Below are 23570 nucleotides of genomic sequence, written 5' to 3' on the forward strand. Positions count from 1 at the left end.
GATCTATAACGTTTCGATGAGAATGTTTCTTATTTGACAAAAATCTTTACACAAGCCAGCGTTCCCCGATTGTGTGCTTGGTATCAGCGCGCAGTAAAGCATCCGTCGTTCCACCTAATTCCAAGTTCCATTACCCATTTTTTCTCGGATATACTGGTCGTTTCGTACGTTCTATCGTGCGCCTAGTGCATGCTGTGGGCGTCCGCGGTAGCGCCAAGAGCGCCGGTGCTGTCGTAGCACGGGGACAGGACGGTTTTACCGTCCACAAAGAGCGACGGCAAACGAGGGTAAACTGATACAAACGCGCAGACGCCTCCCAGCCTTTCGACAAGCCACCTACTATCAGCTTCGGCTTCTCCTTGCACACCTCTACCCCGAGAGCCTACCCCACAAAGTTGTATCCTATCAGCCCCTCGGGTCTCTTCTTCAGCAAAGCATATCTCATGATATTGTTGGCGGCGTTGACGTCGCCGTTCAAGAACTCGATGCGGTTTACTGCCTCTACTGGAACTCATCAGCGCAAGAGTACCTCGAGCGCGTGCCTTCTTTGCCACCAAAGTCTCGATATCGTCCTGTCGGGCAAAGAATCCTTTTCTCGCGTATCTCTCTTCTTCTTCTTCGCTCGATGCTCGGCGAAAGTGGATTTTTAGCGGGTCCGAGCTGAATTCGTTGGGATTTTTAGCGTTTTCTTCGGCAGTCGACGATGATGGCCCTCCGGGATCCCCAACTTCCATGTCTGTAGTGTTCCCTCGGATTTGTTAAGTTTACAAATGAACGCACGTTGAACATGTCTGCTACAGACTGCGACGAAGCATTTGATGACACGCACCTGGGGACGGGACACGATTGCGTTGAAGAACTGCAGGAAATCGGGTAGCGGCCCGTGCTCCCCAGCGAGACCCCATGAAGTGCAGATGACATGCAGGCCCTTGCGGCCGTCGCGGCGGGCGATTGCGCCCAGCGCGCCACCGACTGCTAATCGGTGCGTACACGGACACGTGTTCATGGGGCGCGCCGATCGCCTGAGCGACCGGTCGCTCGGGCGATCCGGACAGTCGAGGGGTCCGCGTGGCGGCGGGGCGCGCATGAGGCCCTGCGCCTGCTGCCCGCAACGCTGACCGCATGAACGGTGCTGCGTGTCCTGCATGCGCGCTGCAACAGCCTTCCTGGCACTACTCTGCATCCAGGTATTTTATTATTGGGTCCCAAGGTGGCAGACCGGCAGTGAACTGGTGTCTTTGAGTTCGTACGGAACCATATATCAGCGCCCGAGCGCCGCAGCTGACTGCTATCAGGGTACGGTGAACAATAGCGCGGGCGGCAGTACGTGCACATGTAACAGCGGCTGGTACACCGTACCGGAGAATGCTCCGGTGCAGTGTGCGTGCAACCTAAACTGTGACCTAGAGGGTACCAAGTCATGCAATCGGTCATTGCAAGTTTGCTTTTGTAAGGACGGGTACGGTACCGCGCCCAACCAGAACCCAAAGAATCGAGTCTATTGCAATGTGAAGTATCCCAGTACGAACTCGAGCTCGAATGGAGGCGGGGCGACCTCCCCTGCAAACTCCACTGGAGGCGGCGGATTCAATCTATCCGGTATCAGTCTTCCCACGATTCTGCTGGCCCTTGTTTGTTTGGGAATCGGAGCTGCAATTTTTGCTTTCTGTTGCTGCTTATGTTGGCCATTCGTGGCCCGAGCGCGAATGTATTAATGGCGAATACAGGGGGAGCGCATTGAGGCCCCCCCTCCCGCTCCGCCATTCGAACATCCGCGACGCTGCCTGTCCCAGAGTCGGCGCACAGACGTTGCACGAACTGCGTTCTCGTGGCGTGCCTGCCGATGCGAACCGCCTCAAGTGAATGTTTGACAGCGGCGAAGTGCTCGTAAACATGTAAAAAGGGCAATCTCCGACGGCGGCATTTGCGCGTCCATCTAAATCCCAATTGCTTGCCCTGTGTCCTGGTGTCTTGAGGCCTGACGTGCGGCTTGTGGGTCTGGTCGCCCTCATGCCCGATTATCGCTTATCATACCATGACGGTATGCGCAGGGGAAAATATTTGGAGCGCAGTTTTGCCAACGCAAATGGTTCGTTCTCTCCAACAGAGCGCACTAACGCTCGCTGCGCATTCTCGTGACGGAAAACGATTCTTTCAGAGCGATCAGTACTGCATTCGACCCGACGCCTATGAGAGGCAGCTGGGGAAGCTTTCAGGCAGCCGATGCGTCCTCTGTGCGGACTGGAGAGTCTCATACAAGTCTGAGACTAAAGTATCGAGTGTTTACCGCCCCGGCGACACATTCGCTGCCCGATAGAGAGCTAAGTATTCATCCTTGGGGGACGCATGCTAAGGGAATGCAGCGCAAAGATTGCCATAAAGCCCAAGGAAGCGTCCTGGAAACTTTGGTGTCCTCCGTCAGACTGGTGCGCGCTGACGTACCACGTGTGATGTGAGACATGCGTTTTCCGTTGAACACGGCATATCCGCAGCGTCTCGCTCACATACCCGTTTCGGTTCCGTGACCGTGTTCCATGCGGTTGGCGTAGAGCGCGTGCACGGGCGGCGCAGAGAGAGAACCGTGAACGTTTGGTTGCGATACCAACAAATCTTCCTTCGGAACAATGTCAATCAGAAAGTCAAAAATATCAGTCTTTTGAATGGCAGCGCTCACATCGCTGCGTTGCAGCGTCCTTCGCTTCGCCTCCTCAGTGATAGCCCAGGCCCTCAACGTCAGCTCTTGAACAAAGAGTTCACAGGCCTTGCCAAATATAATAGGTGCCTCAGCGCTAACCATTCGCACGTCCTCGTCGGACTTGATTATCTTTTTTATCCGAGCCAGCGGCAGTGCGTGGTTCTTAAAATCAGTGGCGGTCTCGCACTCCCGAAGGTGTCTCCGCCACATTTCCGCAAGAGCCTGTTCCAGTCTCTGGTTTGAGTGACTCATATTCCTTTAGACCTGAACAAGAATGGTACCCCTCAAACAACAAAAGCGCGCAGCAACAGTACACAGCGCACCTTTGGCACGTCGCCCAAAACGCCGATTTACGGCCGCTGTAAGCTGTCCGGTTTCGCGCCGAGCTGCTCCCGCTGATGCGGCACATCCAAGCGTCCTAGATCGTATTTAGGCACAATGCCACTGGGATTCAAAGGAAACAAGGATTTGAAATAGCTATTCGCAGTTTCTTTGACATCGAAGGTGTGAGACACCTCAGCTGCGTACGTTTGGATCATATCACGCATCCAAGCGTGCAGGTTTGGAAACTCTGTGATCTTTCGCTGACAGCAGCGAAAGAGCGTATGATATACAGAATCGAAGCGAATCAGGGTCGGAAATAGAAATATATCACTTTCACTAGGATATGGCGTGCCGCTCACGTACCGCTGGCCCGCGAGCCTCTGTTCCAGCTCCGCGAGCGTCTGGAATACACTCCGCTCGGCATCCTCGTAAGCAGCCTGCGTCCTCGCGAATCCGACCTTGTAGACTCCGTTGTTCAGATTATCGTGAATCCATGTTTTGTCAGCTTCAATTTGCGACTGATATTCTGCAGGGAAAGGGTCGATGCCGCTGGGAGTCTGCCGTTCGGTCGCGATATGCCGCATGAAGCGGACGATATCTGCTGACTCGTTCGAGACGATGAGGCCAGAGCGGGCGTCCACCAAGAGCGGGGCAGTAGCACGCCCCCGAAAAGAGGGATCGGCATTACGGTAGATTTGTTTCAAGTCGCGGGCCGATCGATACGTGGCTGGCAGACGCTCGTTGGCGTCTTCTGCGTTAGAACGCGAACCTACCGGCCTGAGCACCCACTTGCCTTCCGGGGAAGGATATACACGCACCGGAACTATAATGCGAGAAGCATTAGAGTTATCTGTCAGGCGGTGGAATGCCGCGGCTAGTAAACATCGATGACACCAGGGACACTCGATTCCATAAAACAGGAGGAACTGGTCTTCTTCGAATGAACCCGTCCAGATCTGGTCCTTGTAGCCACTTGATAGATACGAAGGCGGCGGGCGTTCATATGATCCGGTACCCTTCCTAGTAGGGGCGAGTTGTGACATCATAAGGTGCCAGAGCTGTCGCCAAAACAGCCGCGCCATTCGCACTAAAAGCTCAAAAGGAACCGCGGAGGACAGGATACCCGCCCCACTGTTCCTCCGAACCGTGCGCTCGTCCATTCGACATACAATCGTCGTAGGCAGTTGACGCGTTCGGCGCGAATTCCTCCTATTTGGCGTTCGTAGCAGCTTGGCGCTATGGGAGCGAATCGGCGACACCGGTGGCCTCCGCCGGGATTGCGAGCCACAAGTGCTCAGAACAAACAACGCGTGGCTGGTCTTTGACGATTTAAGCGTCATTTTGCTTTTCTGCACAGGTCTCTATAGAATCAACCATAGGAACCGCACGGAATACCTGACGCAGACTTGAACAGTATTGCCAGGAGCTATGGATTACACAGCCGCTGCATCTCCCGACGTGTGACGTGCAGCTGCGGGTACAGCGCCCTCGACATGACGACTGCCATCATAGTTCATATATGGATAAAATTACTAGCACATGATCCTCAACCTCCCAGGCGATCTGCCGCGGAGCTCAGCGAGCACTGCCCTCTTTGTTTTCAGGCTCCGCTGGACAGGCTCATGTTCATCGTTAACAGTTTCCGAAATAGCTCTCAAAAGAGGCCCTTTGTTCGTAGAAGACAGCCTATAGGTTTGAGCGTGCGTCCGAAACGCTGGTGTCGCACGCATGGCCTCGTGCTTGCGGAACACGAGGCGCCGGGGCGCCGGGCACCTCAAAAACCTGCGATCAGCCTCCGCCTGGAGGTGGCAAAGTCTGCGGCGAGTATAGCTTGTGCACTCTTGTTTGCACTTGTTTGCGAAGACCAAGCTCGAAATGGTTTGAGCTCCAGTGGAACATCGTTAGCATCTGCGGCGATGGAGTCGAGCTTTTGCGGGACGACGAGCGAGGCGAGGCCTGCTGCCTCCGAAGGAACATGTATTCAGAGGTTCCTGGAATCTCTGCAAATTCCTGGAGCGTTTGCCGCGGATCTAACTGGATTTGTCGAAGATGACACTGGAACCTCTCCAGGAAGCGTGGTTTCGCGAGTAAATAGCTCGCTGCAGGCTTTGGTTCAGAATACTGGTTACCGGGTTTTCATCCTAATAAAACGTGACATTCCACTCGGAACGGACTTGAATAGTCTCGCTCGGGAGGTTTATGAGTCAAAGAATGGTGATGGCAATCTTCTTGTTCTTGTTTTGAATCCGAAGACAGCCAAGGGAGGGTATTACGCAGGTGATCAAGTGCAGAGAGCCATCCCAAACTCTGTTTTGATGAGCATCGCGAACGAGACCTATCCGTTCAACACACTGCAGGGCAAGTATGGTGCTGCACTTCTGGACGTTACCAACAGACTGGAGGCCGTTCTCTCGGGTCGCGATGACCCTGGCCCTCCGGTCGTTCGCAAATCTGAGAAGGTGGCCTCTTTTAAGACAAGAGAGGAGACCGAGAGTCAGCGAAAGAAATATGTGGGCGTCGTCGCCACTCTGCTGATCATCAGCGTCGTCGCGCCTATGGCGCAGTACTTTTGGTACCAGCGAAAATAGCGCCCACAGCGTGCACGCTGGGTGCAGCGGCAGACATACTCGGCGAGTCAGGTGCTGGAGGCTGGACTTGTCACGGGGCGTCCGCCAGAGGTCTCTGTGTTGCCGCTGCGCTCGAACGGAACGCAGTCGCCTATCTTGCTTTAGAGCACGCGACCGTCTGTAGCATACTGGGGCCCTCCAGGGACACGGAACGCACTAGCGCCGCTTTGGGTAGGGCAGGCAGTGTCTGTCCCGGCAAAGCGGTGACGCTCGTGAAGTATCCACGCCGCTGCGTCCTCGCGCGGAGGCCCGGCGGGAGGGAGAAACCCTTCCCCAGCAGGCCACAGCAGCCGCAGCAGCATCTCCAAATGCAAGTTCGGCAGCAGCACAATAGCAAAAGAATGAGGAACAACAGGCCAATAAAAAACAAAATGTTCAGGATGCACACATTGGCGAAGATGCACCCAATATCCAGGAGCCCGCCGCAACTACCGCAACCGCCTGATGGGTACGGTGAACTTCCGGTATGCGTTAGGTTTCCAGATGTCGTCGATGCGCTGCCCCCTTGCGCGCCATCCGTAGTCCGCACACTACTAGCGTTAAATTCGAGAACGAGGACGTCCAGAACTTGACCCAGGGCGTTCCGCAATGTGCAGTTGCACACACCTGCTCCACCGGTCGCCTTGGTTTCTATAATAGGCAATGAAATTGAAACAAGTTGACCCGGCGCTAGCGTCACGATCTGAGCCTGAATAGGTTCAACGTTAGGTTCACAGGATGCACTGACTGTAAACTGAGCCGCATTCTGTCCAGTTCCTTCAGAAACTATCCAAAGATCAATTAAACCTCCTTTCGATTGTGAAGTGAACGGATTAATCTTCGATAGATGACGTAGAAATCGAGCGGGTGCCAAATAAATAGTGTAAAACAACTCCTCAGCCGCGAACTGTAGCACAACCTCAGTTGCTTGAGTCCGGTTTGTGAAAAACCGTAACAGTGGATTCCGTGGTGTCAATCCACTGACGTCAAAATCACCAAAAAACTGGACAAAATAACTGCCAACCTTTCCGGTTTGCTCAAGAGCAAGATCCGAGTCATAGTAATCCTGAAGTTGATCGTGGAGACATGATTGCGTTGGTCGCTCGCATCGCTGCCCCTCATTTGTGAATGCACTGTAACTAACACCAATCTTATCGCAAGTGTCTCCAGTGATCGTAACTAGATCGTTATCGATGAGCATCCACCGGTTTATCTCGGTGGGAATATAGGAAATTCGATCCACACACCAAGCCTCAGAGGTGTCGGTGCAGACTGAAGGAACGAAGAAGAGTTTCTCTGAGTATGATGGAGTTCCCTCCCACGGAGCAAAGTCACCAATCGCTTGAGCGCTTATTTTCCCGTTCGAGGCATAACCAATAGGAGAACTCGGTGAGAGTGAAATGATCTCGGTCGAGCAGTTTTGAATAGCTTGATCCTGATTTCCAACGAGCCCAGAAATTGATTTGATAGTACTGTTGGCGAGGGGGCATTTGGTAACGTTCACAAGAATTACAAAATTGACGTCGGGTTCGCCAATTTGGAAAGCAGAATACCACAAACTATCAAATCGCAAACAGTGTGCTGACTCAGTGGGGTTATCAAAGTTGAGCAGACTGCAATCCAGTCCGCCACGAATTCTGTTTGGCGACAGCCCCAGTAAATCCCCAGCATTGCAATCACAGCAGAAGCCTTGGGAGTAGAGTATCCGGTCTGCTGGTTTCGTTGACCAGCTGGGATTGTAAGCGTAACCGCATGTTGGGTCACTGCTGCCCCAGGTTGCGACGCACTGGTTATCCAGCCAGTTCAACGGACCCTTCTGGTTGTACTTGTAAACGATTTCATAGGGTTTGTTGTTAAAATCGCTTTGATAGTAAAGAGGGTAGTCCAGCCGTATCCTAGACTTTGTCAGTGTGATATGCACCTGATACTTGAAAGCGTACACTGTGTTAGGATTATCCGCCGATCGTACCGTTGCGTTCGCTGAACTGCTGCCGTACACGGCCTGGGTCGCACTTACGGAGGACGAGGCTGCCGTGGCTCCGTTTTCTACAGCTAGGGTAAGCACCCATTTTTTTGAGCAAGGAATGCTTCCTGGCCTCCCAGAATCCAGACAAGTAACTATACTTCCGACACCAGTAAGTGAGCCTCCGACGGAGGCAGAAAAAAACGGTGCTACTAGCCACAGTGGGACTTGGAAAAATAGTAGCACGAATAGACTCCGCCGAAAGATAACCTTCATAGGAGAAGAAAAGCATACTCGAAAATAAGCAGTTGCAATGCTAGGTGGAGTTAAGAATCGGAAGGTATTCACTGGGACTATGAAAACACACTTACGTCCGGCCCTCATCGGGCAGAAAAACACCGCGGTCTCGCTGCGATTTGACTCATCCAAAGGTCGCGAAGATCCGATGGGCGAGGAATGGGTCGCAAAAGTACATCAAGTGTGCAAGTGTGTAAAACATTTTTCTCGAAAATCAGTAAAATACATTCTCGTTCTCCTTCACGTAACAGAATTCAATGATCTGTTTTAGCCTGTTTCGCATAGTTTCCAAGCTGTCGCTTGCAGCACTCTTGTGGCTTGTACTGCATTTTCTTCAAAAAGAAATCCTCGGAACCTCGCCAGCTGTGCAGATGAATGTAGTCCCTGAGGTTGCTCGGGCATCAGGGAATACGTCACCTCTTTTCCTTTTCTATGAAGAATGTGGGGGGGCAAATTGGACTCTGAATCGCTTTTGCTCGAGCAATTGTTGGACTTCAAACTCTTCTCCTTGTGGAAGTTCAGATGATTGGATATTTGTTGACTGCACTTCAGCTGGACAAGTTTCAGGGCTCCATCTTGAACATGAAAATATATATTGTGGAGGGATCCCGGAGGAACTTGCATCGCTTGGTTATCTAAGTACGCTGGACCTGAGTTACAACCCAGATCTTCGTACAGTAATACCAACTTGGATATCGAATTTCACGAATCTCGTTGAGTTAAAATTTGAGGATTCTGGATTCTATGGTGAGGTGCCTGATAGCATCTGTATGTTACGTAGCCTTTCTTCTCTCAAAGGGAGGGAAAATGATCTTTCCGGAACAATTCCTGATTGTATAGGAGAGTTGAAATACTTGCATGATTTAAGTTTCGCGAGCAATGAAATGTCTGGCCAAATACCCGATTCTATTGGAAATTGCAGCAATTTATATTTCTTGGACCTTAGTAACAACAATTTCTCGGGAACACTTCCGGATAGTATCGTCTACATGAAGAACTTGCAGATACTCGACTTATCATACAATAGCCTCGAAGGCACTCTTCCGGAACTCTTCGGATTCAGCGAGCTGCAATTGCTCCTTCTCGGTCACAACAATTTCAGTGGCACCATACCGGAGTTGCCTCCGAACCTAGTCGCCGTGGACTTCTCGAGCAACAATTTCAGTGGACAAGTTCCCATTCTGCCCTCTACAGTAACAAGCGCCAACTTTACCGGAAATCACTTCAGCTGCCCGATCCCATTGGGATCCATATATGACACGGCGTCATGCATATGTCCCGCCGGCTGGGCTGGTAACCGTACGACATGCAAACAGTGTAGTCCCGGCACTATCGCACCCACAGATGGTTCTAGTGTTTGCATGGCGTGCCCCAACGGAACGTTTGCAAATGCATCGACAAGCTTCAGATTTTGTGGTACATGCCCTGCGGGAAGCTTTGCTGTATCCCCAGCCGGAAACTGCTCAATCTGTCCAAAAGGAACCTATCAGCAGTCGCGCGGTAGTTCCCAGTGCAATACCTGCGCCCCAGGCTATTTCACGGACGAACTTGGAGCGAGCTCCTGCAAAATATGCCTGGCAGGATCTTATGCAGAACTAGCTGGAAGCACGGAGTGCAAAGCCTGCGCCCCGGGAACCTACGCAGCGAGTAACGGATCGACTTCGTGTCAAGCATGCGCAGCGGGCTCCTACGCCGGCAACTATAGCTCTGCTACATGTCAGATATGCCCGGCAGGATCTTATGCAGAACTAGCTGGAAGCACGGAGTGCAAAGCCTGCGCCCCGGGAACCTACGCAGCGAGTAACGGATCGACTTCGTGTCAAGCATGCGCAGCGGGCTCCTACGCCGGCAACTACAACTCTACAGCGTGCGAGATATGCCCGGCGGGATCTTATGCAGAACTAGCTGGAAGCACGGAGTGCAAAGCCTGCGCCCCAGGAACCTACGCAGCGAGTAACGGGTCGACCTCGTGTCAGACGTGCAAAGCGGGCTCCTACGCGGGCAACTACAACTCTACAGCGTGCGAGATATGCCCGGCAGGATCTTATGCAGAACTAGCTGGAAGCACGGAGTGCAAAGCCTGCGCCCCAGGAACCTACGCAGCGAGTAACGGATCGACTTCGTGTCAAGCATGCGCAGCGGGCTCCTACGCCGGCAACTATAGCTCTGCTACATGTCAGATATGCCCCGCGGGAACGTATGCAGCGAGTGAGGGTTCAAGTTCATGTGAGCCCTGTCCACCGGGGAGTTCCGGGAACTCTATTGGATCCAAGTCATGCTCACTATGTCCGGCTGGCTCGTTCGCAGCTTCAAATGGGTCCACTATGTGCCAAAAATGCCCAGCCGGTTACTTCAGTGACACGCCCGGGGCTGCAGCTTGCAAACCATGTCCTCTGGGCGTCTTTGCAAGTTCAGAGGGCTCTCGTGCGTGCTCCTTATGTCCGGCAGGGCAGTATGCGCCAGTCAATGGATCCGTCTTTTGCTTGAACTGTCCGCCGGGGAGCTTTTCGAATCACTCTGGAGCGTCTACGTGCTACCAGTGCGGCGCAGGCTACTTCTCAGACACGCGTGGCTCCACGAGCTGTAAGCTGTGTCCTTTGGGAACTTTTTCCGCTGGACAAGGGCAGACTAGTTGCGAGGCTTGCCCACCTGGTTTCTATACAAACCAAACAGGATCGACCTCGTGCAGTTCCTGCGCTCCAGGGCATTATCAGCCCAGCACTGGCGCCGGCGGCTGCTTACCGTGTCCCGCTGGTACTCGGGCCGGCGCGTCCGGTGCTCCACGCTGCGATGCCTGCCCTTCGGGAACATTCTCTAACGTGACAGGTGCTGCAGTCTGCATAGAATGCCCAGCAGGTTGGTACTCCCAGGGTAATAGTACAAAGTGTATCGCTTGCGACACAGGGAGTTACGCGCAGTTCAATGCCAGCGGCTCATGCACAGAAGCGCCACCGGGGAGTTTTGTCAACAGTACTGGAGCGGCGTACTTCCAGTATTGTCCACCGGGAACATTTTCAAACCGGAGCGGTGCATCCAAGTGCGAACCATGTGAAACAGGAACCTTCGTGACTTATCTGGGCGCGACATCGTGCACAGCGTGCCGTGCGGGCTACTCCGCGCCTGCCAACGGCTCTGTGAACTGCACCGTTTGTCCGGCCGGTACATTTGCGTATACAGCCCCGGACGCTGCTGGGCTTGGGCGAGGGGCGTCCACATGCAAGCCCTGCCCAAAAGGGACTTTTAATCAATACGAGGCGCATACGAAGTGTGAGCCTGCTCCCAAGGGAGGCTACGTGAGCACTGACGGATCCACGAAATATGAAGTGTGCTCGCCTGGGATGTATTCAGATTCCTCGGGTGCTTTTGTCTGCGAGCCGTGTCCGAACGGGTATATGAGCGCCAACAGCTCCGCAACTTCTTGCGTCAAATGCCCCGCAAACACGTATTCAGCGAACAGAACCGGTTCAACGGCGTGCAAACCGTGCCCAACTTTGGCGTACTTTGAGAGTGTCGTCGTGCCTCAGTACCGCGTCTGCAGTCCGAATGCGGCATCCGTTTTCGCAATCATTGCCGTTATTCTTGCTGGAATCCTACTTGCCATGCTCGTTTGGTACCTTGCTCGCCGCTACAGAGCGTACAGAGGGACAAAGCCTAACAAACGGGAACAAGATGTTGCTTCATCTGCTCCGCGCTCCGCGGAGGTGACCCACCGCCGCAAGTCGCGATCAGTATTGCGCCGTGGTAGCGATGACGGAGAAGTGCACCCAATGGACACCGTTTCAACGTTTGCAGCAATTCCCGTGTCAAGAGACGAATTGGAAAGCAAATTCAGGACGCATCGCTCCTTTTCCGAGGCGATAGAGCCGGTCACGCCGGATCAACCGCAGCGCCGAATATCAAGATACAGTCGCTCGGTTTCAGCTTCGAGATTCGGAATCCTTCTGGCATCCACTGCAGCATCTGGAGAGGGACGCTCCCAAAGTCTCACCCGGAAACGTCTATCATTCGCTACAGAGCAAGCGGCACGGGAGAGTGCCCACGGAGACGATGCAGCTTCCGACACGGACGATATTGTCCCGCTGCCGGGCAGCACACCCCAGCACCTGGCAGGAAATACTCCGCGAAAGCAGATTACGTTCGCAACTCCACAAAAAGAGCCAAAGTGGATTAGGGTCAGGACGGAGGAAGGTGCATATTACTTGCTGAATCGCCTGAACGGAGAAATGTACGCGATCGGACCCTGATTCATGGAGCATGGCGCATCGCTTAAAGTCGGATGCCATTGGCAGACTATCCCCCGGCAGGATTCGGGAACGCCGCCCGCGGAGTGCCTTCATCTATGTCTGATTTCGGCGTGTACGCTTCTGTTGAGGCAGCACCGGAGCTCGTTCGCACGGCGTCGGCTGCAAAAGGGTGCATGCTCATGATGAGAAGGTCCAGCTCCGCCAAACCGTGTATCCTTTGAGCGTGGAATAGCAGATTAGCCTTTTGTGCGAAAGGACGGCCGCAATCCAAAACCGGGCAACGGAAGCGTATTTCCCTCAGATGCACGGCTCTGTAGTGCGTGTTTGCGTTTCCTTTCTGAGAGAATCTTCTACCACAGCCCGGATACGGGCAGCCGAATGGCTTTTCTCGCTCGTGAACTGTTCTTATGTGAACCTGCAAATTCCCACTCAGGGTAAAACGCCGCCCGCAGCCCGAAAAAGGACACACGTGCTTTCCAAACTGGCCCCGCTGCGCACCGGGTGGCAAATTCGAGCACCTTCGTTTGCGGCGAGGCTGCAGGGAAGTCCCCGAGTGATAACGCTGATCCAATGTTATTAGACGTGCGGCTTCTGAATCGATCCTGCCGAGCCACGTTCCGGTCGGAGCTGACCGTGGCGTTGCCGGAAAGCGACTCAGTGGCGAGCTTTCGGAGATGCTTGACATTACATTTCCACTGGATTCATCGCACTCGAGAGCAAACAGCTCCGCTCCCGAGACGGCCAGCGCATCGGTCGTTCGACTTGTCGATGGCGCACTGTGGGGAATGCTATCTTGTGAAGGCGAGTCTAATGTCGATGCGCCAGGTGCGGTGCACACCGAACTGATGTCCTCTGACGCGCATCGACTTAGAGGTCGACTCGTTTCAAAGGAGGGCGACCACAAGTTCGCGACCGGAAAGGCTGGAGCCGAAAGCGGCGCGCACGGGATCCCCGTCTCGTGTAGCAGAGCTTGGGTCCCGCTGGTCACGGAGACCGACAGCTCTCTCCAGGGAGGCCTCCTAGTGCTCTTTCCGACATTCGCTTGCCTAACTGTACCTTTCGGGGGTACATTCTGTTCATGATCCTCAAGGAGATCAGCTATGTGCACGCGTAGATCGTGTTCTGAGAAAGCCGCGCGAAAGGGTTCCGCTCCAATGCCGCTCGCACTCGGCTGTTCAGAAGACGTTCCTCGAGCGTCGCTGGGCGTCACCGCTTCCATCCCCTGAGCTGTGTCACTCACTGAACAGGTGGCCCACGAAACGTGGAAGCGTTAAAAAGCAAAGATATCAACTAAACCAATGATAAACACAGAAAAGTCAAAGAAGACGCTTACAGCCCCTTCAAGCGGGACTGCCTCCGCGATTCAGAGCACAGCAAGTCTCAAACCTGCTACGTCCTTCGAACCTTCCTTCTCGGGGCACCTCGTGCTTCTACCAACCCTCAACGGTCTTTTAAGACGCACGAAGCGCACCAGGAGCTCGAATCTCTAACGAACAGAGCCCGAAAATGGATCTTTATCGTGTGTCTCTTTCAGGCGCCGCCTGCATCTGTGCGGGTTGTCATGTCGACCAGGCCGATTTCATGGCGGATGGCAGGGGCGCGGCTGCGAATCGAACGGAGGGCTGTGCGAAGCGCAGGCCCCGACCTATTTCTACGGCTGCGCATATGGACACGTGTCAGGGAAAACGATCTCCGCGCGTGCACTCCAATTCTGGCAGGCTGGTGCGTCACGGTCACATTGCTGCTCCACGCTCATGTCGATCGCGCTGCGTTCGCTGCTGCTTGACGTGACGCGGTATCGGTCGTGAGGGACAGATGGAGACGCAGAAGTAGGCACTGTGCACGAGATGCTCCACAGGTGCGGGACACGTTTAGATGTAACTCGAGACCCTAATTGGGAAATATATCAAACAAGAGATTGTGTGTCCCAAGTGCAAAGGCGCCCAAGACTCTCACGTTCGAGTGCGAGATTTTCTCGTCGCTGAGAAACACTAGGTTTGCACCCAGAGGAGACGAGTAAAACTGTGTGCTTTGAGACGTGTAGCTTGGTTCCTGTGGAAGCCTTGTCTATAAGACTTTGACATACGCATGCGACCGCGCCATTTTTCCCGGTCGTTGACTGACGAAGCTCGACAGTTCGACTTCCTTACCTGTAGAAAATTAACGACTCACTCTGCACCTGCGCACTGCTGTACGTCATGGTTGCGCAGGCTGTACCGCGCATGAATACCAATTAAGCAAATAGGTAAGCTCGCTTCAACTATTACTGTAGTTGGAGGATGGCAACGGTTTCGATGAAAAGCAGAGCACAGGCCTGTGGGCTATGCCCTCGGGAGCTGTAGGACTTCGATCTGCAGCCGTGGAAAAGTAAAGCGGGGCACTGTGCTGCATGCTTTTGTTCATGTCTACTGATATTCTTTCCGAATTGTTTTCAGAGTTACTGCGTCGACATTCAAAGTGCAGCCGCAAGAGCACACGGCTCTGTACGGAGGTTTGCGATGATCCGGCGTCGTTTCGAGTCGCTCATTCAACTCGCTGTCGTTGGAACTCGTTCCGCCACCGGAATCACGATGCTTTGCGACGCTCTCGAACGAAGATTCGTAAAATAACCGATCTGGTTATCCTGTTTGTACGCACAAGCCGTATCTTCACAGTTCCTTAATTGGAGCATGCTCATATTACACGTTCTTCAAATTTTCAATCTTTCTAGTTAAAGGCAACTCGTGGGCGCAGCAATGCGATCCTCTGAATATACGAGGAAAACTACCAATCGTCTTTGACGACTTTTTTACAAACTCACGCCAAAATTGCACTGAACAGCACATGAGAGATAATCGATGCCGCTCGAAACGCAAGGCGTTCTCTCTTTGTGGATATCAAAGAAACGGGATTCTACAGCTGCATGATGTCCCGAAAGGGATGTGCTCCTAGAGGTTCCGGTCTCTTTTGTTTCCATACAAAATCGTTCTCGACCCGGACTTGAGTCATCGCAGCGATCGCTTCCAGTGGAGAGGGCGTCATCGCTTTGCAACATGATAGTATAGACCGATCGAAATTTCTCGGTTTGCTCTCCAGCCCGAGGGCTCTTTCCGATGCTTGTTCGATCGTGGACGAAATCGCACCCCATAAATACCATTTTGAATGGAACAGCACGCGCTTGCGCGTGCCACAGACAGCGTACATGTCGAAGAAATTGCCCAGTGGGACCCCGTGGTCTTGAGAAACGGTACGGGGCGTTGAAACGGAGAATGGCACCAGTGATAGCGTCCTGTGCCCGTCAAGGGTATGTACTGAGTAACGCAGTAGGCGTTCACGCGGCACAAGTCAGCTCTGGTAGGCGGAGGTATGATTGACATGTAGTAACACACGACCACAACCAGGTGTCACAGCCGCGAAGGACACACCTACGCTGTACATAAAGACGATGAACCTGGCAAGGGAAGTGTAGATCCTAGCCTCCCTCTGTGCATGAAATGCGGAGATAACAGCCGGCAGCAGCGAAATCAGGACTCTAACGCCGCCGTCAACATACCGTGACTGCTGACAACGGAACTGGACGGACAGGAGAGACCGACTAATTTCAGGCCGGTGCTTTCAGAGAGCGAAAAAAATTTGTCAAAGAACAAGCCCACAAATGCTGGTGTTCTTAACTGTGGAAAAAGATCCAAACTTTAGCTTGTACGCTCGTGTTAGAGTAAATGTTCCATTTTATTCTGACGTAGGTGTCGATGATCGACGAGCATCCGCTGAAAGTTCCACGATAGTGCAGAGCCTCGATCCGGTTGTAGTCCAGGGCGAAAGCATGTGGGGGCTCGGAATCCAATCAAAGACTTTGTGTCGTTACCACTGATGCGTGTTCCCATGGTGCACTGTAGGTGCGTCTTATCGGACTCCCAGGGATAGCTACCAGCTGTCGATAAGCAGCGGTAATACCATCGTGTACCCACGCACGCTCTAGAGAATCCCGTGCGCCTCTGATCCACATGCCAACAAAATTGCGAGAAAAAAGTGAACAATTTTCTACTGGTGCCAATAGCACTCAGAGATACGCGTCCAGCCATTCACCAGGATAAGGTGCACAACGCGTTGCAGGGCGCTGTCGCGTTCCAGTTCCACGCTTGGAGCAGCCTCGAAGCACTGCGCCGCATTTGATGGCGCTTCGCGCGCCGACTGGACGGTGCCGTTCCAACGCGCAGACGTTAGGGAGGGTCGCTCTCCGCCTCGACAAGCCGTACCCAGTAAACCTCTCGGGAGAGTTCCTTGTGCGAGACAAAAGCTTACCTTACTCGAGATCCTTCGATTCGTACGCGGTAACCCGAGACGCTTCATAAGTGAAGTCTTGCTTTTCTCCATGAACGGGTCAGGACCTGGGGTGCTCTCGGCAGCAGCGCAGGGAGCACAAGGCATCCGTTCGAGCACTGTTCACGTCATCGCGGCAACTGTTGGCATTGCTCGACTTCGTGAGGATGTGGCTGCCTACCTCGCAACAGACGCTGAGTATCGGCTACGTGAAATTATCCAAGAAGCAGGCAAGTTTATGCGGCACTCCAAGCGCAGGCGTTTAAAAACGTCAGACATAGCAGCGGCGCTGCGACTGCGAAACCTAGAGCCTCTCTATGGATTCAGCTCCAACGAGTCTGCACCTTTCGTTGGTGTGACACTGCCAGGAGAAAGTTCCCTGGGTGGAAGCAACACAGTCTACTTTGTAGGTGACGAGGAAGTAGACTTGCGAGATATCCTTGACGGTGAACTGCCGCGTGTACCTCTCGAGACCACACTAGCGCTTCACTGGCTCGCAATTGAGGGCATACAGCCTAGAATTCCACAAAACCCTGCAGATGTTTCGAGTACGGCGCGACAGTCTTTGACCTATATCCTTCGAGACACCGTGCACGATGAGCCAGGTCGAAACGCGTCGGATACCCCAGACACCGACACTGGGATGGTATCTTTTCGACCCAAAGTAAGGCACGTTGTGTCGCGTGAACTGCAGCTGTATTACGAACTGGCTATTGAAGCATTGACTAGGAGCGCGCAGGAAACAGATGAAACGCTGCGGAATGCTTGCCTTGCCTCCATCGCGAGGGATCCTGGCTTGCAACAACTCGTGCCCTATTTTGTTGCCTTCCTATTCCACCATGTCTCGAACCATTGTCGCGATTTGCCACAGCTGCAGGTTTCCATGAAGCTGGCTCGGGCGCTCCTTGAGAATCGCTATGTGGGACTGGAACCATATTTGCATCAGCTGATGCCCTCCATCATTACTTGTATTGTGGGTCGTTATCTGTGTCGCACTGCGGACGAGGATCATTGGACCTTACGGGAGAATGCTGCCTCGCTTCTCGCAGATGTTCACAAAATGTACGGTGGTACCTACGAGAATCTGTTGCCTCGTATTGCAGAGACGCTGCGTCTTGCGTTAGTGGGTGAAGACAAAGCTCTTACTACACAGTACGGTGCTATTGTAGCATTTCAGGAACTAGGTCCAGCTCTGGTAGAGGCACACATTGTGCCGCTTGCACCTAACTTGCTCGAAAGATGGGAGCGCAAGATCGAGCACGAGCTCGGTGAAGCGCCAATAAAATCAGCTGAGCTAGAGCTGGCAACGTCACCCAAGTGGTCAGAATTACGTCGTGTATATGCTGCTCTGGCAAAAGCGTTAGGCGTCGGAGCAGAAACCCTTGAGGCGAAGTATGGCAGCAAATATGCGCACTTCGTCATCCCTTCGTGAGCACGCTCAGCGCTGGCATGAGTAGCCAGATACGCAACATCGCCAATGCGGAACGCTCGCTCCGCAGCCGCTTGCCGACGCTAGTGCTCGCTGGGGCGTGCTGCGAACCATGCAGAACACGTCCAGAGCAGTTGATTAGATTCGAAGAGCTCACACTCAGAGCCATCGGCGCGCGTCGACCCGAATGGATGGATACTTGCTCTCGAAGCGCACAGAGCATACGAACGACGGGAAAAAATGTCTCGCACACGCTAGAACGCGGAAACGAAAACATCCACATTGCTGCGAGGTGAAGTCATGATCGAGATGCCACACAGAGGTTTCGGGTTGATAGATCCTAGGCGACTGCCGACACTGAAGAGCACCAGATCATCGATGGAAGAATCGACATGGACCGATGTTGTTTTGTGAAAGAATCCTCGTGAACGCCATCTTGTCAGGTGAATCAGTTGATCATCGATGTTTACCAATCATGTACAGCTCGCAGCGCCACTGCCGTCATTTGCATCATTGCAGTGCCGCTTGTGCGGTCGAATTGCACAGCTTCAAAGTGCTTCGTTGACGCTCACGGTACCGCAGCATCTACGCAGCTTGCAGCCTGCGTTCATCCACGAATCTTGTTTCCTTGTCATATTTTGAATGGCGTCTCGCAAGGCATAAGGCTGACGCGAACGACATGCCCCAGCACTGCTTACATTGTCGAGCCGAGGGGTCTCCCTGCCACCCTAGTCAGCGGGCAATTCATGGCCCTGGGCTGCCGTGCGGCGCCCGTGGAAATCTCTCAAAGCATGACGCTGTTGACGTTTGTGCCTAAGATGCTTGTTCTAGTGTCCGTCCACGGGGGCAGATTAATCCAACTGCCTGCAACCGGCAGCGTGCGGGCATCGCCTGCAGGCCTTCCACGCCGGGCACTCTGCGCCTGCAACCGCACGCAGAGTAATCTTCAGGGCAGTACAAGCAGCTGCTCACGAATATTGGGGAGAATAAAGCAACCTGCGCCCTGTACGATCCTCAAACGCGTACAGCACTCGCTCTACCGGATCGGATGCGTCATGACCGGAATCCATGAGCACCGGCTCCGAGTAACGTCCGCTATCGGCCCGGCTCTGGAGCGCCGCCTCCAATAGCTCACATAAATGCAGCGCGAGAACTGCACCCTCAGCAGCATCCGCGTACGTGTCCCGAACCTCCAGATTGATGACATGCATGAGCTCGAAGTCTACAGGCTCTCGCTGCTGGCAGTCTTCGAGAATCGCTTCGAAGACGCGCTCTTCGAAGGACACCACCACATCAAAGTGCTGCCTCGACGCTTCCCGGTCCTGCCAACGCTCGGGGGCCGGCTTGACCGCCATATTCCGCTCAAGCATGGGTAGTACGGAGGCATTTCGAAAGTATTCCTCGTTCTGCGCACGGAGTTCCTCATATATTTCACGATATGGGACACGAAAGTTGTACACAATCGGTTTGTCCGGCGCTGTTCCGGGAAGCTTCACGTTTGCACCAGTGCCGAAAGACCAAACATTAAAACCTCGCTTTTGAAGCAAGGCATGTGATTCCATTGACCTATTCATATTTGATGCGCATACCATCGCAAAACGCAGCGAAGGCCGCACCTCTCGATCCATGTTACAGAAAGCGCTGTCTCGCCGCTCCAAGCGGCACTGTCATTGACTCGAAACCTCCTGCACCAAAGCCCTGTCTGAACCTCGACGCCAGTGACCGCTGCGTGCCCTCTCAGCGTTTCACCGTTGCAAGAAGGCACAGCGTTACGAACTCGCGGATCAGCGAACACAGACGCGCTGCCCTGTTCTGTCTTATAATATCGAGTCGATGCCCCACAAAGGAGCCTCCTTTCAATGGCGGCACAAAGAACTGATGACCACGAAGAGAGCACCGATTCCCTAGACACGCCCTGGACTTACGCGAGCTCAAGACAAGCCCTGTACGTTCTTTTGCGGTACCGGCGCTTCGTCGGCAGGCGCTAACCCCCAGCAACCTCGCCTTCGAATTCGCCTCACTGAACGCGTGCCCGCCGTGCCACGCGTGCGACGGGCAACGCCCGGTGCAGCGTTTACTTGAACCTCGTGAGGCTCTTGAGAAGCGCTGCGAGTGCCATTTTGACGTTATTGTCGATTGCTGCTTAGCTGAGGATCGGGTCATACGTCAGGAGCAGCAAGGATTGGAGACCGTTGTCCCTACGACAGCATAGCGGCTGATAGTATCGAACAGCCACGGCAGACAATCGTGAAGGGTGGCCTCAATTTGTGTGGAGCCCCGGGGTTACTCGGGGAAACGTTTGAACGACAAACGCGGGACGGTGAACCCGGGCCAACGCGAGGTCGTGCTCGCTTTCCGTATGCCAGAGGAAACGAAGCCGGTGGAGAACCAGGTAGCGCCGACCACCGGCGAGTCTAGTTTTGCAGCTTTAGGTGTCTGTGCTGTGCTATGCGATGCCTGCCGTTTGTTGAACTATCGAGAGCCGACGCCTATCCAGCGAGAAGCGATTCCAGCTGCGCTCGCCGGGAAGGATATTGTTGGCCTCGCGCAAACCGGCTCTGGAAAGACGGCAGCGTTCGCAATACCTATCCTGCAGTTTCTGCTCGAGGATCCCCGTCCATACTTCGCTCTTGTCCTTTCACCTACGCGCGAGTTGGCGTTCCAAATTAGCGAACAGTTCCTCGCGCTCGGCAGCGAGATAGGGGTCCGAGTTGCGACCCTGGTAGGCGGCATGGACATGGTTGGTCAAGCAGTCACGTTGGCGAAGCGGCCTCATGTGGTTGTCGGTACCCCGGGTCGGGTAGTTGATCACTTGACTGCAACGAAAGGTTTCACATTGAAACATGTTCGAATTTTGGTGCTCGATGAGGCGGATCGACTCTTGAACATGGACTTTGAAGAGGAACTGGATCAGATCCTCGCCGCTGTGCCCCGCAGCGATGCTGACCCCTCCAAAGGCGAAACTTTTGCGCGCAAGACGTACCTTTTCTCAGCAACGATGACATCCCAGGTAGCAAAGCTGCAGCGAGCTTCCTTGCGATCGAAGGAAACCGTGCGGATCGAGGTATCGGCAAAGTACTCCACGGTTGAGACGCTTGTGCAACATTATCTCTTTATACCAGAAAAATACAAAGATTGTTATTTGACGTACCTATTCGAAGAACTTGTCGCAAGGCATAGTTGCATTGTATTTACGGACACGCAGAGCAGTGCACAGCGCCTGGCGCTGATGCTACGGAATCTGGGATACGGTGCGGTCTGCATCCACGGTGGTATGAGTCAGCCTAACCGCTTGGGCGCTCTGAATCAGTTCAAGTCCGGCGAAAAGCACATTCTTGTCGCAACTGATGTTGCGTCTCGTGGTCTAGACATTCCGCTGGTAGACTTTGTGATTAATTACGATATCCCGCCACACGGCAAGGACTATATTCATCGCGTGGGGCGCACCGCACGCGCCGGGCGAACCGGCCGAGCGATCAGCCTTGTTTCTCAGTACGATGTAGAATTGTTTCAAAAGGTTGAGAAGCTGCTCGGTCGCCAGCTGGAAGCGCTCGCCGGCGTTCAACAGGAGCATGTGCTGCTGCTTCTGGATCGAGTGAGTGAGGCAGCACGGCTCGCAGTGCAAGAGATACGGGAAGAGAAACTTGTTTTGCACGCTGCTGCTCGAAAGCGACGAATCCCTGCAGGTGCATCGGTTTCTCGACGACGTAGGCGCAGCTAAAACATACCGACAGATATCGTTGGGCTTCAGCAAGCCCGCGGATTGGCGGCTCGATGGCACCGAACGCAGCCTCGTAAGAAATGTGCCAGGCTGATTGGCCACCAGGGCACTGATCGTGTTCTTGATTCCTGATCGTTGTCGAGGATAGATTATAGAGGAACTCCAGATGCTTTTTATGTTCATACAGCGGTCTTGAGTGCCCTTTCAGTCTAGTCCGTGCAAGCGGATACTTGAGCTTTCGAAGCACCGCCACAAGCGCTAACTGACACACGCGCTACCCGCGGCACATGCCTTACCTCTCGCGGAACTTGATACGATTACTCCAATGGACTGCTTTGGCAGTGTTCACGAGAACTTTGGATTGGCTTTGAATTGGGTTAGAGCACGGCAGCGTGGAGAGCGCACGCGGAATCCCCGAAACTCACGGATGTCAATGTCCTGGCTAGTCGTTTATATGTACGTCGCATTCGCCCCGAGATACGGATTCGCGCGCCACTGATGCTTGCTGGTCACGTCGTTCTTTCGACGGATATTAACCTTGTTCCAATGAAATGCGCCTGCGCGAATCGGCGAGATCCAGGTTGCCACCAACGATTACGGAACGCAATGTGCTGATATCCCAGCTCTGGAATGCCAGGCATGGTTCGGCTTGTATGTAGAATCTACGGGAGATTAAGAAAGTTTTGGTAAAGCCCACGAAAGTGCTGCTGGAATCAAGCTCGCTGTCGCTCCTCCTTCCGAAAGTCATTCGCACTGGGTCCCGTTCTACGCAGCCTCACTGCAGTAGCTTCAGGTACCTCCTCACCCTAGGATCATTTGCGAACCTTCTGTATTTATCTAGTACACGCTCTGCGGGTGAGTCACCTGAATCCAGATGCATTTCTGCATGGGAGTCGCCGTAGTCTGGCGACGCAACGAAGCGACATCAGAATCCGACAGTGCATCTTGAGGCCACACATGCTCCAGTTGTCTGCGCACTGCGGTTCGTTCAATCGCTCAATGCCTTCCAGGTGTTGATAATAAACCGTCCGGATGACGCAGAGGAGACCGCACACATATCACTGAACAAAAGACCCCAATGTCTGAGTCTTCGCGTTGTGCTGAGTTGACGTGAGTGGCATACGTTTTCGTGGGGTGAGTCGTCCTTTCTCTTTGCGCATTGCGCGCGTTTCGCAAAAACAGGACTAGTTCGCCTCTGTGTACACGGATTCCTTCACTTAAACCCTTTCCAATCCATACATATTGTGAGAAATACTGGTGAGGAAGCGATACATCGAAGAGGTTCCGAACAGCTGATAATGACGGCGATAGACCCGGATGAACAAAGAAACAAGCACGTTTCTTCGAGAGATCGTCACTCGTTCAACAGAACACGTCCAATCTCGTACTGATATCCAAAACTTGTTGCGACACAGACTTGTGTTTTTGTCTCTTGATCAAATTTCGTTCCCATCAAACTGTATCCCTGTATATTGGCACTCGAACACAAAAACACTACTGTTCCTAAAGAAGAGACAAGGGACCAAAACGACTGCAATTGCCCTGCAGGCCATTCAGTAGTGCGTTCGCCTACGATTTGCAATACGAACTAAATGTAAATATACATCGTGCTTCGTAGAAGCACTTCGTGGCTTCTGATTTCCACATTCTTCTGACCTGCACGTAGACCGTGCCACTTTCCGTCACTCTCAAGCGGGCAAGGAGCGCGCTGCAGCGATTGGCGTTGAGCGGCTCTTGGTGCCAGGCTACTACCCCTGGTTCCGTCGACTCAAATGCGTCTTCTCGCGAGTGAAAGGAAACATCGAAGCGCATGGATCCATCGAAGGGTCGTTTGAATCCACGACACCCAAAGATGCACGACGCCATGAAGAATCGCGTAGCGTCTTTCTCATGGAAGGCGCATATGGCTTATCTCTCCCCAGCGTGCATCAGTATGCAACAGTTCGTTGGAGAGTTCCGGACGCTGGGATGCTATCTGTCTCAATTCGTCTG

At 53.5% G+C, this 23570-nt stretch overlaps 11 protein-coding genes and 1 non-coding gene across 12 annotated transcripts, besides 2 other annotated features; 5 read left to right on the forward strand and 7 right to left on the reverse strand.

The window, feature by feature from the left end:
- Nucleotides 1-182: 182 nt before the first annotated feature.
- CYME_CMK071C (hypothetical protein) lies at nt 183-734 on the reverse strand (the record flags this gene model as incomplete). Its single annotated transcript, XM_005536443.1, has 1 exon — nt 183-734. One exon carries the CDS (start codon nt 732-734, stop codon nt 183-185), a length of 552 nt encoding a protein of 183 aa, XP_005536500.1.
- A 411-nt stretch (nt 735-1145) lies between these two features.
- On the forward strand, nt 1146-1715 carry CYME_CMK072C (hypothetical protein; the record flags this gene model as incomplete). Its single annotated transcript, XM_005536444.1, has 1 exon — nt 1146-1715. The coding sequence occupies one exon, from the start codon at nt 1146-1148 to the stop codon at nt 1713-1715; it is 570 nt and encodes a 189-aa protein (XP_005536501.1).
- Nucleotides 1716-2500: 785 nt separating this feature from the next.
- On the reverse strand, nt 2501-2947 carry CYME_CMK073C (probable transcription factor Hap5a; the record flags this gene model as incomplete). The annotated part of the gene is made up of 1 exon (XM_005536445.1): nt 2501-2947. One exon carries the CDS (start codon nt 2945-2947, stop codon nt 2501-2503), a length of 447 nt encoding a protein of 148 aa, XP_005536502.1.
- Nucleotides 2948-3045: 98 nt separating this feature from the next.
- Nucleotides 3046-4359, reverse strand: CYME_CMK074C (similar to glutathione S-transferase; the record flags this gene model as incomplete). The annotated part of the gene is made up of 1 exon (XM_005536446.1): nt 3046-4359. One exon carries the CDS (start codon nt 4357-4359, stop codon nt 3046-3048), a length of 1314 nt encoding a protein of 437 aa, XP_005536503.1.
- A 282-nt stretch (nt 4360-4641) lies between these two features.
- Nucleotides 4642-5607, forward strand: CYME_CMK075C (hypothetical protein, conserved; the record flags this gene model as incomplete). Its single annotated transcript, XM_005536447.1, has 1 exon — nt 4642-5607. One exon carries the CDS (start codon nt 4642-4644, stop codon nt 5605-5607), a length of 966 nt encoding a protein of 321 aa, XP_005536504.1.
- Nucleotides 5608-5737: 130 nt separating this feature from the next.
- Nucleotides 5738-7864, reverse strand: CYME_CMK076C (hypothetical protein, conserved; the record flags this gene model as incomplete). The annotated part of the gene is made up of 1 exon (XM_005536448.1): nt 5738-7864. The coding sequence occupies one exon, from the start codon at nt 7862-7864 to the stop codon at nt 5738-5740; it is 2127 nt and encodes a 708-aa protein (XP_005536505.1).
- Nucleotides 7865-8142: 278 nt separating this feature from the next.
- On the forward strand, nt 8143-12129 carry CYME_CMK078C (hypothetical protein, conserved; the record flags this gene model as incomplete). Its single annotated transcript, XM_005536449.1, has 1 exon — nt 8143-12129. The coding sequence occupies one exon, from the start codon at nt 8143-8145 to the stop codon at nt 12127-12129; it is 3987 nt and encodes a 1328-aa protein (XP_005536506.1).
- Nucleotides 8771-10771: a sequence feature (possible transcribed region).
- A 46-nt stretch (nt 12130-12175) lies between the features above and the next one.
- CYME_CMK079C (unknown zinc-finger protein) lies at nt 12176-13348 on the reverse strand (the record flags this gene model as incomplete). Its single annotated transcript, XM_005536450.1, has 1 exon — nt 12176-13348. One exon carries the CDS (start codon nt 13346-13348, stop codon nt 12176-12178), a length of 1173 nt encoding a protein of 390 aa, XP_005536507.1.
- Nucleotides 13349-13936: 588 nt separating this feature from the next.
- Nucleotides 13937-15410: a sequence feature (possible transcribed region).
- A 1070-nt stretch (nt 15411-16480) lies between these two features.
- Nucleotides 16481-17860, forward strand: CYME_CMK081C (TATA-box binding protein-associated factor 6; the record flags this gene model as incomplete). Its single annotated transcript, XM_005536451.1, has 1 exon — nt 16481-17860. The coding sequence occupies one exon, from the start codon at nt 16481-16483 to the stop codon at nt 17858-17860; it is 1380 nt and encodes a 459-aa protein (XP_005536508.1).
- A 965-nt stretch (nt 17861-18825) lies between these two features.
- On the reverse strand, nt 18826-19485 carry CYME_CMK082C (hypothetical protein, conserved; the record flags this gene model as incomplete). The annotated part of the gene is made up of 1 exon (XM_005536452.1): nt 18826-19485. The coding sequence occupies one exon, from the start codon at nt 19483-19485 to the stop codon at nt 18826-18828; it is 660 nt and encodes a 219-aa protein (XP_005536509.1).
- A 731-nt stretch (nt 19486-20216) lies between these two features.
- CYME_CMK083C (DEAD box protein) lies at nt 20217-21578 on the forward strand (the record flags this gene model as incomplete). Its single annotated transcript, XM_005536453.1, has 1 exon — nt 20217-21578. One exon carries the CDS (start codon nt 20217-20219, stop codon nt 21576-21578), a length of 1362 nt encoding a protein of 453 aa, XP_005536510.1.
- Nucleotides 21579-21760: 182 nt separating this feature from the next.
- Nucleotides 21761-23432, reverse strand: CYME_CMK084T. The gene has a single exon (XR_002461374.1). It is a non-coding gene; the product is annotated as a hypothetical transcript (transcript).
- Between the last annotated feature and the right edge of the window lie 138 nt (nt 23433-23570).

The sequence above is a fragment of the Cyanidioschyzon merolae genome, chromosome 11, assembly GCF_000091205.1.
Source record: "Cyanidioschyzon merolae strain 10D DNA, chromosome 11, complete genome".
Classification (NCBI taxonomy): domain Eukaryota; phylum Rhodophyta; class Bangiophyceae; order Cyanidiales; family Cyanidiaceae; genus Cyanidioschyzon; species Cyanidioschyzon merolae.